This window comes from Delphinus delphis, chromosome 5 (assembly GCF_949987515.2).
Source record: "Delphinus delphis chromosome 5, mDelDel1.2, whole genome shotgun sequence".
In the NCBI taxonomy this organism is placed as follows: Eukaryota; Metazoa; Chordata; class Mammalia; order Artiodactyla; family Delphinidae; genus Delphinus; species Delphinus delphis.
The window spans coordinates 78,383,428-78,401,375 of record NC_082687.1 but is presented as its reverse complement, the minus strand read 5'-3'; the positions used below and the strand labels follow the sequence as shown (position 1 = coordinate 78,401,375).

General features: G+C 36.0%; 1 protein-coding gene across 4 annotated transcripts in view; it reads right to left on the bottom strand.

Moving 5' to 3' along the window:
- Positions 1-17,948, bottom strand: part of ARAP2 (ArfGAP with RhoGAP domain, ankyrin repeat and PH domain 2) — a 200,215-nt gene that overhangs the window by 117,513 nt on the left and 64,754 nt on the right. For all 4 annotated transcript variants that reach the window (XM_060012718.2, XM_060012721.2, XM_060012720.2 and 1 more), the window contains exon 9: positions 10,250-10,428. In XM_060012718.2, coding sequence (XP_059868701.1) covers positions 10,250-10,428 — 179 coding nt within the window. The remainder of the gene's footprint in view (positions 1-10,249; positions 10,429-17,948) is intronic.

The following is a 17,948-nucleotide window of genomic DNA, read 5'->3' as shown; positions in this document are numbered from 1 at the left end:
AAAAAGGTAAAGTGAGGCGGAAAGTGCGGCTGGCTGTACATGGTAGAAAGGGACTGAAACCCAAGCCGTCTGACTGCTCACTCTTTGTTCTGCTGTATGTCGTTACCTCTGCTCTGTCACATTATTTTCCTCATTTGGTCTCAACCAAAAGCACTACTTATATTACAATTTTATCTCATTTCCAATATTTTATTACTTTCTTCTTCCTTCAATTAGATTCTTTAAAAGCTCCTCTAATGCTATTTTCGTATGAAAGCTGCCATTGGTTCAGCACCTACAGCCACTATGTTCAGCTTGATCTACCAAAATTAGAAACTGTTCAAAAGGCTACAAAGTCTGCCTTCTAAGCATTAAAGTTTGCAATATATTATCTAGCCATAAGCGTTCTGGAATTTGATTTATCAACCATCTCACACCTTAAAAATATAATTAATCTGTACCTTGAAAAATGAATTATCTATGTGAACAGGTTCAGATTAAATGTGTTCTGAATTCCTAAATTAAATTATGACTAGGAAAAAGTAGCCATACTAAAGACGACTGCAAAAAATATTGGTCCACTTTCAGGAAGGACACTTCTGGCAGAGACTGTGAAAGAAACAATTCACAGGTCTTCTCTTTGTCTCTCCTGTTGTACAAGCTAAAAGCAAAAGTACTATTTTCCTATCTCCCTTGCAGCTAGGAGTGAACATATGTCATACTTATGGTCAATAAAATATAAATAATTCCTGGCCTGGGGGGAAAGAGAAGGGGGGGTGGAGAGACACATCTTCAAAGAAAAGACTTTCATTCCTTGCTTTTCCATCTTCTCGGGAAACAACATCTAGAAGCACAAAGCCATTTTAGAATGTAATAAGCATCCTTGAGATGAAAAGCCTGAGGACAAATTCTTGTACTGTAAGGATGCCAGAGTGAGGAGAAAATAAATAGGAAGAATCTTGTTCTCTGATGGCATTAGCAAGAGATTTGTTAAAACAAATCCCTGTCTATTTAAACTATCCTTCAGGTTTTTGTCATCTGATACTAATACATTCCTGGTTGATAAAATAAGTGGAATAAAACAACATTATAACAAATTTCCCCCATTCGTAGAGGGTTTCCATTCACAAACTGCAGAAAAGTTTCACTTCATATTTTTAAAAATGTACAAGTTTTTAGTTAGAATGAAGAAATGACCCATTTGTAACTTGAGTATGATTTTTTCTGATGAAAGAACAATGGTTAATTTTGTTGGGAGAAACAAGCCAGAAATTGAGCCAGGAATATAAAAGATGCAGAGACATGCTAGGTGTTGTGAAATACTTGGAAGGTGATATACTTCCACTTTGTATCATAAGCCCACCTAACAAAAAACAGTACTATATGGAGGAGGAGAATCAAACTTTTCCAGTCTGCCCCATTTTAATAAGTTTTAGCATATTGGTATCGAGTTAAACTTATAATTATCAAATTAAAGAAAACAGATTCTCAGTTATCTATACCAATGCTCCTGCTGGATAATGTAACTATTGGAGAAACTCCCAGGGCATGTGATTAGAAATTCAAACTCTCTTCTATAAATCAGAAAATAAAGTAGGGGTAGCCAGGTAAGATATTTTAGAAACAGCTTTCTGATGGCTCAGCTTGATATGGGGGTACCTCTAGAATAAAACAGTCAGGCTGCATCTTCTTCAAACAATTCTCTGTGATGCAGCTTTTGACCAGACCTGGCTATCAGACTACTCCCGCTTATTATTCTCTGATGGGGGCCTGGCCTGCAGGTACCGCGTGTTACTAAGGGCGGAGATACAGACTCAGACCATCAGACTAGCAGATGGTAAGACTGACAACCTTGGATGGAAACTGATGAGCCTTATCAAGGCTCCAGCCTGAAGAGATGGTACCTCATTTCGACAAGCAAGTCGTGAAGTTATCTACATATAAAGCTGCGACTTCTGTTAAAAATAAAACAAGTGAGGGTTGGCTCAAGGCCCCAGATTTCTCCCAAGCAAGGCAAAGATGATTTTGTAGCCTGGAAAGAAACTGTAACCCATTTATCAGCTGCTTGCCATGGCCATATGGTTTTGAGTAATTAGAGTATCCCCTGAACTCACCGGCACAAATGGACTGTAAAATGTACAGCAGAGTAACAAAATAAATGTCAGTGCTCTTGAAAGCTATTAAATAGGAAACAACTGCATTTCTTACTAAAAATATTTGTGGTGACATTAAGCCATCTTTTCACGCAGTCTTTAGAACATGTTTAGAAAATATCTCGCTCCTAGATGCTCATCAAAATTACCTGTGTTGATCTCTTCCTCCCACCCTGAGCTTCCTGATCCCATGAATCAGAGGGCTTGCCTAAGGATTTTCAGTTAAAAAAAAAAAAGCAAAACAAAACTACCACCATATGATTCTCATAACCTAGCCAATACTGAGGAACACTGAATTAGACGGCAGAACCAGTTGTAGAATCTAGACAGTATGAGTCTACAGCACTTAAATATCAGGATACAAACATTTCTCTCTGCCTTCTGCAGAGCAAAAAAAAAGCATGCAGTCAGATTATACAAAAACCATTTGAAATTATTAAGGCTAGTGGTTAAAAATAGGCTGGTCAGAACACAATGACACACTGGATTGTCCAGAACCTATTTGTCCTGTATTCCAACCCTTCTGCTAATGTCCAAAGCTTTAAAAGCATTGGTCTTCATTAAGCATATACACTCCATAACTGATTTAATATGTTAGTGTAGGGCTCTGAAGCTTACAAACAGCTATGAACTCTTATTTGATTTTCTTAACAATTCTGCGAAGAAGGCAGAGCAGATACATACTCCCAGTTAACTAATTGTTATTACTATTGTTATTTTATACCTCTTGAATTTGAAGGCAACCGAACATATTACCTATTAAAAAGTTAATTGCAAGAAAATGCATGCTTAAGAATAACTAGCAGGCATGTATAAATTTTGTAAAATGGCATGGAATGTGAGTGTTAAACTTTCAAGAAAATTAAATTACCCATTAACTACAATCTGATTGTGAGTACTATTCTCATTTTGAAAAATAAGCACGAGTTGGGAACATGCCAAACTTCAACCTTTAAAACCCTATAAACTGCACTGAAAAAAAAAATAGCGTAGAAATTCAATAGGTAGAAATATATTGTTACAGAAAACGTAAAGCTAAAAACAGATTCTGGAGTAAACTGTATTTTACAGTTAATTTGCTGTCATACAATGTAGGATCTCAAAGAGCATGAATGGCCACACTTGGCAGAGCAGGTCTGATGTTGCAAAGGTGATGATGATGATGTGGGCACCAAGAGTCAGAACTGGGGGAGAATCTTTGCTGATCCATTTACTGGCTGTATGACTACTGGCAAGGTCCTTAATTCACCTAGACCTCCATTTCCTCATTTATGAAAAGATAGTACTATCTACCTTATATAGCATTGCTATAAAAACTGAATAAAGAAATACACGTTGGGGGTCTGATACATCCAGACAGTCCCCTGATTTGAGGGTTCTAAATACAGAATTTGTCTTCAATGAGAATATATCCATTTTATTTACAGTGACTGAAAGTATTCACACCAATGATTCCATATTCAACATTCAGATTAGAATTAACGGCAAATATTTACCACGACACTGAAATGGGTTATTTGTACAAATGCGTAGCAACAGAACCTGGCTCAAACTACCTTTTAAAACTACAAAGTGAAAGAGCAAAACAACCGTTTGATTCCTAAACAGCAAAATTAAAGAAGGGTTTGTTAACCCCAAATTCGCTGAAATCTCAAACTTATTTTTGGAAACACCAGATGCCAGGTTTCCAGGCCAGGAATGTAAGAACTCGGTGCTTAGACATTTGTGGAAAACAGATGTGGCATTGTATGACATTGGCACCAGATTTCCAGGGAAACACCAGATGCAGAGTTTGGCCAGATACAGAACCAGAGAAACAGCAGGGCACCACCTCCATCCTGCTGCTTCTTTCTGCACCACACAAGCCAGAGCCCTATGAGGTCTATTTAAATTCTGTTAGAGTTTCACTCCCATGCCAGACACGAGGGAACGTTATGTTGGGGGAATGAGTCTCTTGCTATACCCCGACTTGAGAATGTTTAATCAAGTGAATGTAGTTAAAACCTCAATGCCACAATTATCATTAAATGGATACACAAACCCACCAAGCAAGACATCTGGTTGTAATGAATTCCCTAATATTAACATGATATTCAAAAACTCATCAGGAAAAGATGGGAGACTGGCTTTCAGGACAACATAACAAATGGAAACCAAAGTCAGTTATCTTAAATTCACCTCCTATCTATTAGCAGAAATTCCATTCAAGTAGCAGTACCATATATATAACACTACATATATATACCTGAGGGTATGTTCATATTTCATTACCTATCTAAAATTTTAAAAATACTGGCTTATATACTACACCCACATCATTTCAAGATAAATAAATGTATAAAATAATTATTTTTCAGAATACGGAAAGTCTATTAGCTTTAAACTGGAAAAAAACACACAATTTATCTCTATAAACAAAATTCCTATGTAACAAAACTTAACTGAAAAGGCTTCCCTGGTGGTGCAGTGGTTAAGAATCTGCCTGCCAATGTAAGGGACACGGGTTCGAGCCCTGGCCTGGGAAGATCCCACATGCCGTGGAGCAAGTAAGCCCGTGCGCCACAACTACTGAGCCTGAGCTCTAGAGCCAGCAAGCCACAGCTACTGAGCCCACACGCCACAACTACTGAAGCCTGCGCACCTAGAACCCGTGCTCTGCAACAAGAGAAGCCACCGCAATGAGAAGCCCACACACAGCAACGAGGACCCAACACAGCCAAAAATAAATAAATAAATAAATAAAAATTAACTGAAAAGTGAAAAATAAGCAACAGCTTAGAAAAACAGTTGCAGAAAACATGACACGAAGATAAATATCTATATTATATGAAGAGCTTAAAGAAATTTTCAGGAGTGACAATATAATTCCAGTAAATAAATAGGAAAAAATGAAAAGAGAATACATAAAGAAGAAAATAATATTAAAAGAAAAATTTTTTTCAAATATAAACTCTAGTCATGAAGACAGCTGTAAATGACTATTAATTCAACCATTTCATTCTACAAATGTTTACTGAGTGTCAGCTACTTGCCCGGAACTCCTAAGGGCACAACAGTGAATGAATAAAGTAAACTGTCACAGCCTTAATTTGGGAATATAAAAATAATAACACTTTTAAAGTTAAAATGAAACCGGTACCTATTCTCTGTTAGGTACCTATTCAGGTACCTAACAGCATTTTAAATATAAACAATTCTTTAGAAAAGGGTCATAGGAATTCTTGTCCAAAAAGCAAATCTAAAAGAAAGAAAAGGCTACCAACAGAAGGCTCTCAGAAATCTCATTTATTTATCACGATGTGTTACCCCCATCAGAAGGTAAGATCCTAAAGAGCAGGGACCTTGTGGGTTACCAGTGAGCCCCTAGTGCTTGGAGCAGCACCCAGGAATGAAGAGGTACCCAATAAACTTTTGTAAAACAGATGAATAAATAAACACAGTGAACTGTAATCAAACTCTATTACACAACTCATTTTATACAAAGTTGAAGTAACAATGTGGAAAAACTATCATAATTATAATATATTGCAGGCATATAAACATAAGCAGAAACAAGGAATAGAAGAAACTATGCAAAAATTAAACACATGGGGGGTGGGCTGAGAGATGGTGTAAGCATTTAAAGGGATAACATTTAATTTATATAATAGCACCACAGTGTTTTTCAACTGAGTAATTAGGTAAAGAATTTTAGTATCTATTTTTACTTTGCCATCTTCCTCTCTAACAAATGTTTCTACATATCTCTTCATAGTTCTTTTCTGCCTCTTACAGCCCATCTGGAAAAACAAAAAAACAAAAAACAAAAAACCCTAACATTCCCTAAGGCATTTCTCCTACTCAGAAGCTACTTCAAGTTAGTTTCAACAATCTGCTAATAAATGAAAGGGAAAGAAAGAGATTTTAAAAAAGTAAATCTTTGAACTGAGCAACTGAGAAAGTGAAAAGTCCATGTTAATTGCATAGAGTTTAGACCTGGCAGTGTACTGTTGAGAACGTGCAGATTGGCATCTTCCTCTCTGTTATCATGCCACTTTTCTTAAAAAATAAAGAATTTCAAAAATAAGACCATAATTATGATAGTCTATTCTAATAGCTATTTTAACTTAGAAAATATAAGTTCTTCATTCAGTAGAAGGGATAGATCCAGAAAAAAATGAAAGTAGTACTGCAAATATATCTGTACGGATGCTTGACATGGAATATTAAGGACACCTATTGGAAGTAAAGGAAAAGCACTAGAAAAGATAAACGATAATCCACAAAGTTAGAGTAAATTTCCAGACATACACACAGAGTTAAAGGAACTTATGGGAAATAACATTTTCAAATTGTTTTTCAAATAGTTTCCTGTATGCTGATTTTGCAAATGGAGTTTTAATTTTTCCAATAGATCACACTCTGGTAACAAAAGTTTGTATGCAGAAAAAGGAATTAAGCACTTATCATATAATTTATAAGCTGAAAAATTTTAATTTTATATAAAAATTGAGATTGTAGGAAAAAACCCCAAAACAGTAGCTATAGTTTAGAACCATACACAAGTTATTAGTAGTAGTTCTTCAAAACTATTTAAAAACTTATTACCACTAAAAAATGATTTTCTTAAATTTCCACTTAAACATTTGCACATTTCAAAGTGTTTGATCAGGAAAAAGACACACTTCCAAGTGAAAGTTAACCTCCAAAAGAGGTATAGCAACCCCAAGATTAGGGATGATGAACTAAAAGCAGCACTCAGTGCTGTCACAGGAGATCTTTACACATTTTCCATCTCCAGAAATATCTCGTTTCTTTGGCTGGATGCTTATCATTTTTCAAGAAGAAAAACTCGTAAAGCAGTGATTTACTGTGTGTGGTTTTTGCATCAGCAGTCACTGAGTCAACTGGGATGCTTTATAGGAATACAGATTCAAACCCCTGTCCCCAAAAATAAGTCAATGGGTCTGGAATAAGCCCAGATATCTGGAATTTTAACATGCAACTTAAATAATGGCCTTAGAGATAGTAATCCAACTCTCTTCTTCACATGATGCCATTCAAACTGGAAGAGATTAGCTTAATTATCTGAGCCAATCAGTAGCAGAGCAAGAATGAAAACCCAGAACGGCTATAGCCCAGTCCAATCTTCTTTGCTCTAAATAAGCTTCCAATCTTCCATTTTAATAACTCTTCAACACATTCTGTAGCAGCTACCCTTCCACCTCTATCCACTGTTTGTTTATTTCCTCTGGAGAAAGTTCCAAAGTAAACTAGTAAAACTATGTATAAATAGAGGCAAGAAAAATGAAAATAGTTCATATGTGAGGGGGATGTAGGTCAGTTTTATTTTTTATTTTATTTATACTGTAAGTTATGTGGGTGATAAAAAATCACTATTTTAATTTTTTTTAAACTAAGCTTTGATTCTTGGACTTAAATTAGATGTAATACAAATTAAGATACAGAGATTCAAATCTAACATCTCTTACATTTTTACGATTAGTTTTTTTTCTATCATTTAAAAAAACCATAAGATTATTTCATGTGTTGTGTGTATAAAGCTTTTATAAGGGACATCTAACTATTTTACTATCTTTTAGTGCTTTTCCTAAAACACTAGATTAAAGCCCTCTGCATTCAGAAGGACTCCTTATTTAGCCTGTCACCCAAGTTCTTTCCACAGTCTGCTCAACCACGTAAGAAAACCCACGAGCAACTTTCCTCTGGAGAGAAAGACATATACCAGGATGTAAAAATAGATGAAACTGGAATGGTATGTCAGGGCCTAAACATGAAGGGCCTTCCTTAATTTATCCATCTGGTCTTGAGCCAACTAATTAATTCTGTAAGACTTGACTCAAGACCAAGTGCCTTAAGACCTGGCTCTATATAATACGATGCAATTTTTTTTTAAGACCGCATATACAAACAATGGTGTGCACTTTTTAAAGGTGCACATATGGGCATGTTAAAGCATTGAAAACAGACTTGAAATATACATTCATCAAAAATAGGTTTACTTCTCAAAAGATGAGGAGGGGTCCAGCATAAATGCTTTAATTTTTAAGGAGATAATATTGATTAGTTGTATATGGAAGTGTTTCTAATTCCCAGACTTCACTAGATGCCCTTTTTGCCCTTCTCTGTAACTTCTGCACAAGTCTAATAAAGTACTGAGCTCACCATCCATCATAAATGCTGACTTGTCTGACTTTTCCTCCTGGAAGGTAAGACGTGTTCTCCTCAGTAAACACATCATTTTTAGAGTGTCTGACATGGTATACAATGTTTACTGAATGCACACTCTGAACCTCCTAGGCAACTAAGTTATTCAAGGAAAGAATTCTTAGTCTATTTCTAAAAGGTCACAAGCCAGAAATTTTCTTTTCAACATACACTTTAAAAAGACACTTTGATACAGTGGCTAAGAAGCTAGACTTAGAGTTATAAAGTTCTTGTTTTAAATTAAACTCTGCATGATGAACTGTAATCCTTAAACAAGTTACTTAATTGTCATTCTCCTCATCTATAAAACATGGATAAGAATATCTTCCTCCTACCTTTGTGGGGAAGATTAAAAGGGAATATTTATAAATTAATTAGCACAGTACCTGGTGCCCAACATATGGTAGTCATTATTATGCTCTTCAAGCTCAATTATTATTAAAGCAAGAGTTTCTTATAATTTTTTGCTAACCAGAAAGTATTAACAAAACTTTAAAAATATATACTTTTAGAGGATAACATAAACCCAGATAATCTAGCTAACGTCAATAATGAAACTAGTAATTGGAAGTCCACCAGGTCTGTGCAAGTAAAAAATGAATACCTCAATTAATTTGGCAGAGTAACTTCCATTCTGATGCATGCAAATTTTGCATTTTTAACCTTATTCCAATTTTTTTTTAAGTTTTAAGCATCTTCACAGACTGAAAATGTTCATATTCAATTCATACACATTATTAAGCTGTACATCACCACCCTTCTTGAGGAACATGCTAACTCTCCATGTTATTAATATGCCAACAGTGCTCAATGATGCCTTCCACAGTTAATTGGCTAAGAAATCTTATCCTTAAAAATGTAATTAATAAATCCACACTGAAGTTCAGAGGATGCCTTGGATAAAGATCTATAGTTAATTTTTTTGAAACTACTGTTTGTTTTGAGTTGCTATCTCTATCTTCTGTTATGAAAAATGTCAGCATTTGTATTTCACTTTATCGTAACCCATGATAATTTATCACAAAATAAGTTCATGTTAGATTGGATACCCAAAACACACTGCTTAATTCCACAAATAATGACTAAGTATCTAATACATTCTAGGCTGAAAGATTAAAAATTCATTCCTAAAAAGGGGTAAGAAAATAATTTTCTTATACATATTAAAAACCAGGTATGTTAGAGAAAAAGAAGTCTACAGAATCAAATGAAATTAACAGAATTTGTTAAAACTAACATCAGTCTCCTCAAAACGTTTAAATTCTCTACTGAGTCCTTTGATGTTAACAAATTTAATATCCCAACAATCTATCTTATTTATATATGTGATATGTGTGTGTATGCATGCGTGTGAATGTGTGTGTATCAATCACTTGTCTCTTGTCAATTATCTCCTCGGCAAGCAACGTATCTACTCCAAAAAAACCGACAAAAACAAAACCAAAAAAAAAACCCAAATCCTGTAAACTGAAGAAAATATGTTACCTGTGCCTACTCTATAATTTTCTGTCACAAAACAAAAGAAATAACAACAGGCACAGAACGAGGTCTATTCAACAACGGCTGTAATGGTTAATTGGTTCTTAATTATTCTCTCATGTAGTTTTGTAATGTTACTTCAGCTAAGAATACTCTTCAAAGATTAATTTTCATGATTCTATTTCCTCAGTTCCTTCAAAGGGTGATGTCCAGTCTCAAATTTGATGTAGATTACCTTCCTGATTCTGGTGGAACTAAGAAAATTCAACAGAGCAACTCTTTGTTATATGTAGTGGAGTACAGAAGGCAAAAGCAAAACTCTATCAGTAAAACATGAATAAGTCTAACAAACAAGGCACTGTTGTTAATGTAGCTTTGTCACGTTTGTAATGTAAGGAACCACAATTTGCAATCACTGTAACATAGCTCACCTGTTCATTTTTGCAAAGCCACACACTGTTTCCACTTAACACAGTAAAAATTTTAGCTTTATAGCCTCTCAGTTCAAGATATCCACACTTCTCAGGTGCAACAGCTCCTTGAGACTGTGAGGAAAGGGCCTGTAACTTCAGTGCATTTAACAGGATGCTGATCCAGTCATTTCTCTCCTCTGAAAATAGACAGGAGAAAATACATATGTTTAGTAAGTTATAAACACATACAAATGTGGAAAGAGATTGACTTTCTCTGGAACAGATCATTTACAGATTCTTTCCCAGAACCACAATCTAAATGCTACTGTTGGCAGGGCAAATGGCCCAATTTTGTTAGGGAAAATAAATAACACTTATTAGTCATTCCTTGGTATCCACAGGAGATTGGTCCCAGGACCCACAGTGGGTACCAAACTCTGTAGATGCTGAAGCCCCTTACAGTCAGTCAGCCCTCTGCATCCTCAGGTTCATCAATGAGGGTTCCACCAACCAGGGATCAAAAATGTCCTCAGATGTGGAAATCAAGGATATGGAGGACCGACTGTACTCAGATGTCCTGTAACCAATATCACTGGCTTCAACTGGCAGCTAAATAGAAATGCAAGATCCTAGACCCCCCTCCAGACTTGATGAATCAGAATCTTCAATTTAAGAAGACCTCCAGATGATGTGTATCCATGTTAACGTCTAAGTAGCATTCTGTTAGATTATTCATGAGATTGGATTGTCTCTTTTAATATAAGAAAGTAATATGGCTACTGAACAGGTAACAGATTGTACCCAGCAATGCAGTTACTAAAATATCCAGAAAAGCTTACTTTCTAACAGGCACTTGGAATCTACTCAAGAGTGTGCTTGCCTTGATATTCACTCACCCATTCCATTCACTAACAATAGCATCTTCATCTGTTGAATTAAAACTTAGTTCTCTCACTCTTTCCACAAAGTGATCTTCAACTATGTACAACACATTGTGTTACAGGCATAGGAATTCAATCCAGTCCCCAAAGAGCAATCAAAGCTATAAGTCAAGTTTGATATGAACACATAATGGAACACAGAATACTACAAATGTCATGCAAGAGGTATCAAATAATGTATGAGTCAATTCAATGGAGGTAAGTGATTTGCTGAAGGTCATATAGCACGTGAGTATTAAAATTAGGAGAATCAAATGTTTTAATTCTCAGACAATTGTCCTCGGCACTATGAGAAAAAAAAAAAAAGGATATTTGTGCGAGCTCTTGAGGATGTGGAGCAATTTAAAAGACAAAACTGGAGTTTTGGGAGGAGGATGAGCAAAACAGAATTCTAAGCACAAGACCAAAGGCGGAAACAACAAACATCTGCTCAGGGACTAATTTATGAATGAGCATATTTATAGTTCTGAACTCACAAAGAAATAATGGGAAATAGGGCTGGAGATCCTACAGTGCCTAGGAGAGGAATTTGGTCTTTATTATGGAGGCAAAAGAAAACCATTTCAAAATTCTTGGCAAGAAAAGGACATGATTAAGATGACAGACCAAACTGGAAGCTTGGAGGTCAGGAATAAGGCAATAGAGTCTTAAAGTATACAATGAAAAGGGAAACATATGGAGAGTCAAGATATTAAGGAAAGTAAAAAATAGCTGTGGTTTTGAATATGTTTGACACGTGTTCACCAAAAAATGAATTAATTACTCAGAATAAAAGGTAGCTGGGTATCATGAGTCAACCAAAGAAGGTAGAAGGTTGTATTAACAGAACCACCTGAGGTTTTTAGCTCCCCGGCATGAGCATCCAGGCAGACTGATAGCAATATGTGAATGAAGGTAATCTATACAAGGGAAGACTCATGACAGTGGATGAATGTTTAATGTAAAAGGAGAAGAAATGGTATACACCTGAGGTATAACTGATTCTAGGAGGCTAGAAAATGGGCCAGCAAAAAACAAATGGAAAAGTGATTATTAAGGTAAAAAGGAAAAAAACAAAACAGGCTAAATTCCAGGTAGGGAACTTTTTTGAGAAGGAAAGAGTAAGTAGGACCCAAGCTTGGGAAATTGCCTAGTATCTCAGATCCTTCTAAGACAGGTCTGGTTAGAGGTGATGTCATTGTGGATTGAAATAAGTCTCCATATTAGACTTGCTTACATTCCAGCATGGATCCAGAGTTATTTTACAATACAAGTCTTAATTTTTAAAGTATCTTCATTCTTTCTCACCTTCAAAACTACTAAAACCAGCTAGTTGTGTCTTTAATGACCAAGGCCAAAGTATTTATTAAAAACTCATTCAACAATATTTTATTGCAGGTATTACGTAATCCTCAATAACAGTGTTTGTTCCTATATACCAAGTTTCCCCAGCATTATTATAAAGTAAAAGACATGAAAATATTCAGGTAACTAAGCCTATGTCAATACACAGTAGCTACTCTACATTTTACGTCTACACAGACTGCACTGTAATAATTTATTACATTTTCAGTAACAGCAAAAGGCCTTCCACTCTACTTGGTGATTACTTGTGATCATTAAGTCCACACAAGATATTCCTGCCAAGTAAATGGTATATAATGTTTTCTGTTTGTTTATGTTAATCCATATAAATCACTGACTTTGAAATGTAGGTCATAATTTAATGAACGGGGCCAAAGTGATTGTGGTTTCTTTGTCAGGAAATAATTTGAAACTGGCTATTGCATTAACTGTTGGACTTAGTATATTATGGCTGTATCTCAACAAATGGTGCCCTTATAGCCTAGAAGAATTCTCTAGCTCCTGAGGGCCTCATTTACTAATAGGAAGTACACAGTCATGAAGAAGAACAGAATTGAATAGTAACATTCAGTTTATATTTAATTACCCATAACAATGGAGATAAACAGTGATACAGACAATTCAAACACAATGAAAGAGATTACAAGTGTCATTGGTATTTGGCTTTGCAAAGTGTGCATACTTGAACATGGGGAACATGCTCTGACAAGTCACAATATTCCAAAACAAATAATGATTTCCCCTTGGGCAAAGGCAAAGCTGGATACTAAGCTGGCTTTTGCCTGCTCTTCACACCAAGATACTTTTATTCTTTCCAATAACAAGTGTTTATTGAGCATCTATTTTGATCTTAGCACTGTGCTAAGCACTACTCCCTCTGAGAATATACTCTGATGTTGATATATCTTTGCTCAGAGTAGAGTATTCCAGGTTGGAAAAAGAAAAAAAGGAGTTAGCAATCCCCTCAAACCTCAAATTATTTCTTAAGGTTTTCAGGAATGCCAACTCAGAGTGTACAAATCAAAAAAAAAAAGAGGTTAAAAAAATGAACAGGAGAGACTTAACATCCTCTGGACTACTGGTTTAGCACTAGGCATATTCATTAGTAAAAAAGGACTGATTATATGAGGGGTTGCTACACAAGTGCCATGTAAAACATTAATAAAAGAATCTAACAAAGTTTGGATGTACTCTTAACTTTTAATATAATATAATCTAACTAAAGATTCCTCAGTGTAACCCATGATCAATATTAGAGAAGGAATTATTACACACCAGTGTTGTTCTTGAAATTGATGATTCATTCATACAAATGTCTACTGAGTGCCTACTATGCTCTAAGCCCTATCCTGAATACCAGCCTTACTCTCCAGAAACTTACACTCTTGTGAAAGGAGGAAGGCAATAAAATGTAGACATATATTACACGGCGACAAGTGCAATGGGATAAAATAAAGCACAGGATGAGGGGTACAGAAAGTGCTATTTTATATAGGGTAATAGAAAAAGGCTCAGAAAGAAGGTGGTGGCTAAGCAAAAGCCTAAAGGAAGTGGAAGTGATGGAGCAAGTTAGGAGAAGGACTAGAGGAAGAGCCTTCCAGGATACAGAAAGCAGAAAGTGCCAAGGCCAAGGCAACAGCAGATTTGGCATGCTCGCGGGACAAGAGACCCCTGTAGCTGCAAGGCAGTGAATGAGGTAGAGCACAGAAGGAAACGAGGACAGAGAGACCAGGGTCAGATCATGCATGGACTCTGGAAATCACAGTACTTTACTCTCAGTGAGCTGGAAACATGACAGAGCATCTGAAATAAACTGACAGGACCTGACTTTCTTGTTGAAGGATCACTCTGACAACCATACTGAAAATATGCCTGCAGTCGATCAAGGGAGGTTGTGACAATCATCAAGATAGACATGGTGGCTTGTAGGAGAGTGACGGTGGTGGAGGTGCTGACAATTGGTCAGAACCCCAACATATTTCCAAAATCAAACTGGTAAGATTTGCTGATGGTCTGGATGGGACCGAGGTAGGAAAAAAGATTCGATGATGACGCCAAAGTTTGTGGCCTATTAAATTATGATAGGCAATCAAAGTACACAACAGAGAACTTTCAACTCCCCTGGCTCTTCCTCCAGATAGCAAATGTTCCATGCCTTGCTCCTTTTTTTTTTAAAATAAGTTTATTTATTTTATTTATTTATCTTCGGCTGCGTTGGGTCTTCCTTGCTGTGCGCGGGCTTTCTCTAGTTGGGGTGAGCGGGAGCTACTCTCTGTTTTGTAGATAGGTTCACTTGTGCCATACTTTAAATTCCACATATAAGTGATATATGGTATTTGTCTTTCTCTTTCTGACTTACTTCACTTAGTATGATAATCTCTAGTTGCATTCATGTTGCTGCAAATGGCATTATTTTGTTCTTTTTTATGGCTGAGTAGTACTCCATTGTATATCTGTACCACATCTTTTTATGCATTCATTGGTTGATAGACATTTAGGTTGTTTCCATGTTTTGGCCATTGTGAATAGTGCTGCTATGAACATTGGGGTGCATGTATCTTTTTGAGTTATAGTTTTGTCCAGGTATATGCCCAGGAGTGGGATTGTTGGATCATGTGGTAATTCTATTTTTACTTTTCTGAGGAACCTCCATACTGTTTTACATACTGTCTACACCAACTTACATTCCCACCTACAGTGTAGAAGGGTGCCCTTTTCTCCACACCCTCTCCAGCACTTGTTATCTATAGACTTTTTAATGATGGCCATTCTGACCAATGTGAGGTGTACCTCATTATAGTTTTGACTTGCATTTCTCTAATAATTAGTGACGTTGAACATCTTTTCATGTGCCTACTGGCCATCTGTATGTCCTCTTTGGAAAAATGTCTATTAAGGTCTTCTGCCCATTTTTTGAACGGGTTGTTTGTTTTTTGTTGTTGAGTTGTATCGGCTGTTTGTGTATTTTGGAGATTAAGCCTTTGTTGGTTGCATCATTTGCAAATATTTTATCCCGTTCTGTAGGGGTTTTTTTTGGTTTGGTTTGTTTCTTTGTTTGTTTTATGGTTTCCTTTGCCATGCTTGCAGGTTTGATTAGGTGCCATTTGCTTATTTTTGTTTTTATTTCTATTGCCTTGGGAGACTGACCTAAGAAAACATTGGTACAATTTATGTAAGAGAATGTTTTGCTTATGTTCTCTTCTAGGAGTTTTATGGTGTCATGCCTTATGTTTAAGTCTTTAAGCCATTTTGAGTTTATTTTTGGACCACTCAGAATTCGTAAGCCTTCTAACTATGAGAACTGCCCACTGAAAATGTGATATCACCTGTTTTTTAAAGTAACACAACACCTGTGTGACTACAGGTGCCAAGGGCATACAGACTAACTGAAGGATCATTAGCTGTTACAACCCTCTGAGCAATTCCAGCAATTCTGCTTGAGGACAAAAGGAATCAGATTAAATTTTCTAGTTGAGGAAGAGAATTTTAAAGATGTTATTATTTCAATAAAATTCACTTCCAAGTAAGAAAATGACAATATTTTCACAAGGAAATCCAGGGGAATTGAAGTTTAGAAAATTTGTGGGGAAAAGATGCCAAATTGTAATCTTCTCTTAGCAACACCAGTGGGCAATGCAGCATTTTTGAAATCTTGACACTGGTTTCAAGGGAGACAAAGGGAGCTGTGTATTTAGGTCACTCAGATACTTTTCACCAAAAATGAAGAATTCATCTCTGTTACGATGTCAAACTACTGCCCCCTTCTGCTCTAAACTTTGATTTTGCTTCTTGATTAGATTGAAGCAAAGTTTAATTAGGCTTAAAGTTCATTAAGTCAAGTTTTTCATAAGCCACTATGGTTGATTTCTCAGTGTCCACCAAATGAAAAATAATCAACCATTTGTATACATAGAAGGAGGAATAAAAAAAAAAACCTTAATACATACAGTATCTTGTTGAAGGTTCTATACCAAATATATAGACACATGTGCCATTTACATATATACACATATACACATACATACACCACACACACCCTTATACACTTATCTTTAAAAATGTGAGTTGTTACTATGTAAAAATGACTTTCAATGAAAACAGCATATTCATTAATTCTATGTTGACAGTCTCAGTTTTCACTGAAGCAGTATTTTCATGGTTTCAAAAATTAAACACCTAATACTTATTTAACAAACAATAATTCATACTAAGGTTCATAAAGTTTTTTTTTGTTTAATAGATCTTTATTGGAGTATAATTGCTTCATAATACTGTGTTAGTTTCTATTGTACACCAAAGTGAATCAGCCATATGCATACATATGTCCCCGTATCTCCTCCCACTTGAGCCTCCCTCTTATCCTCCCTATCCCACCCCTCTAGGTCACCGCAAAGCACTGACCCGACCTCCCTGCGCTATGCTTCTGCTTCCCACCAGCCAACTATTTTACATTCAGTAGTGTATATATGTTGATGCTACTTTCACTTCGCCCCAGCTTCGCCCTCCCACCCCATGTCATCAAGTCCATTCTCTATGTCTACCTCTTTATTCCTTCCCTGCAACTAGGTTCATCAGTACCATTTTTTTTCATAGATTCCATATATATGTGTTAGCATACGGTATTTGTTTTTCTCTTTCTGACTTACTTCACTCTGTATGACAGACTCTAGGTACTTCCACCTCACTACAAATAACTCAATTTCATTTCTTTTTATGGCTGAGTAATATTCCATTGTATATATGTGCCACATCTTCCTTATCCATTCATCTGTCAGTGGACATTTAGGTTGCTTCCACATCCTGGCTATTGTAAATAGTGCTGCAATGAACACTGTGGTATGTGTCTCTTTTTGAATTATGGTTTTCTCAGGGCATATGCCTAGTAGTGGGATTACTGGGTCATATGGTAGTTCTATTTTTAGTTTTTTAAGGAAACTCCATACTGTTTTCCATGGTGGTTGCATCAATTTACATTTCCACCAACAGTGCAGGGGGGTTTCCTTTCCAACACATCCTTTCTAGTATTTATTGTTTCTAGATTTTCTGATGATGGCCATTCTCACCAGCATGAGGTGATACCTCATTGTAGTTTTGATTTGCATTTCTCTAATAATTAGTGATGTTGAGCATCTTTTCATGTGCCTCTTGGCCATCTGTATGTCTTCCTTGGTGAAATGTCTTTAGGTCTTCTGCCCATTTTTTAACTGGATTGTTTGTTCTTTTGCTATTGAGCTCCATGAGCTATCTGTATATTTTGGAGATTAATCCTTTGTCTGTTGATTCGTTTGCAAATAGTTTCTCGAATTCTGAGGGTTGCCTTTTTGTCTTGTTTATGGTTTCTTTGCTGTGCAAAAGCTTTTAAGTTTAATTAGGTCCCATTTGTTTATTTTTGTTTTTATTTCCATTTCTCTAGGAGGTGGGTAAAAAAAGAT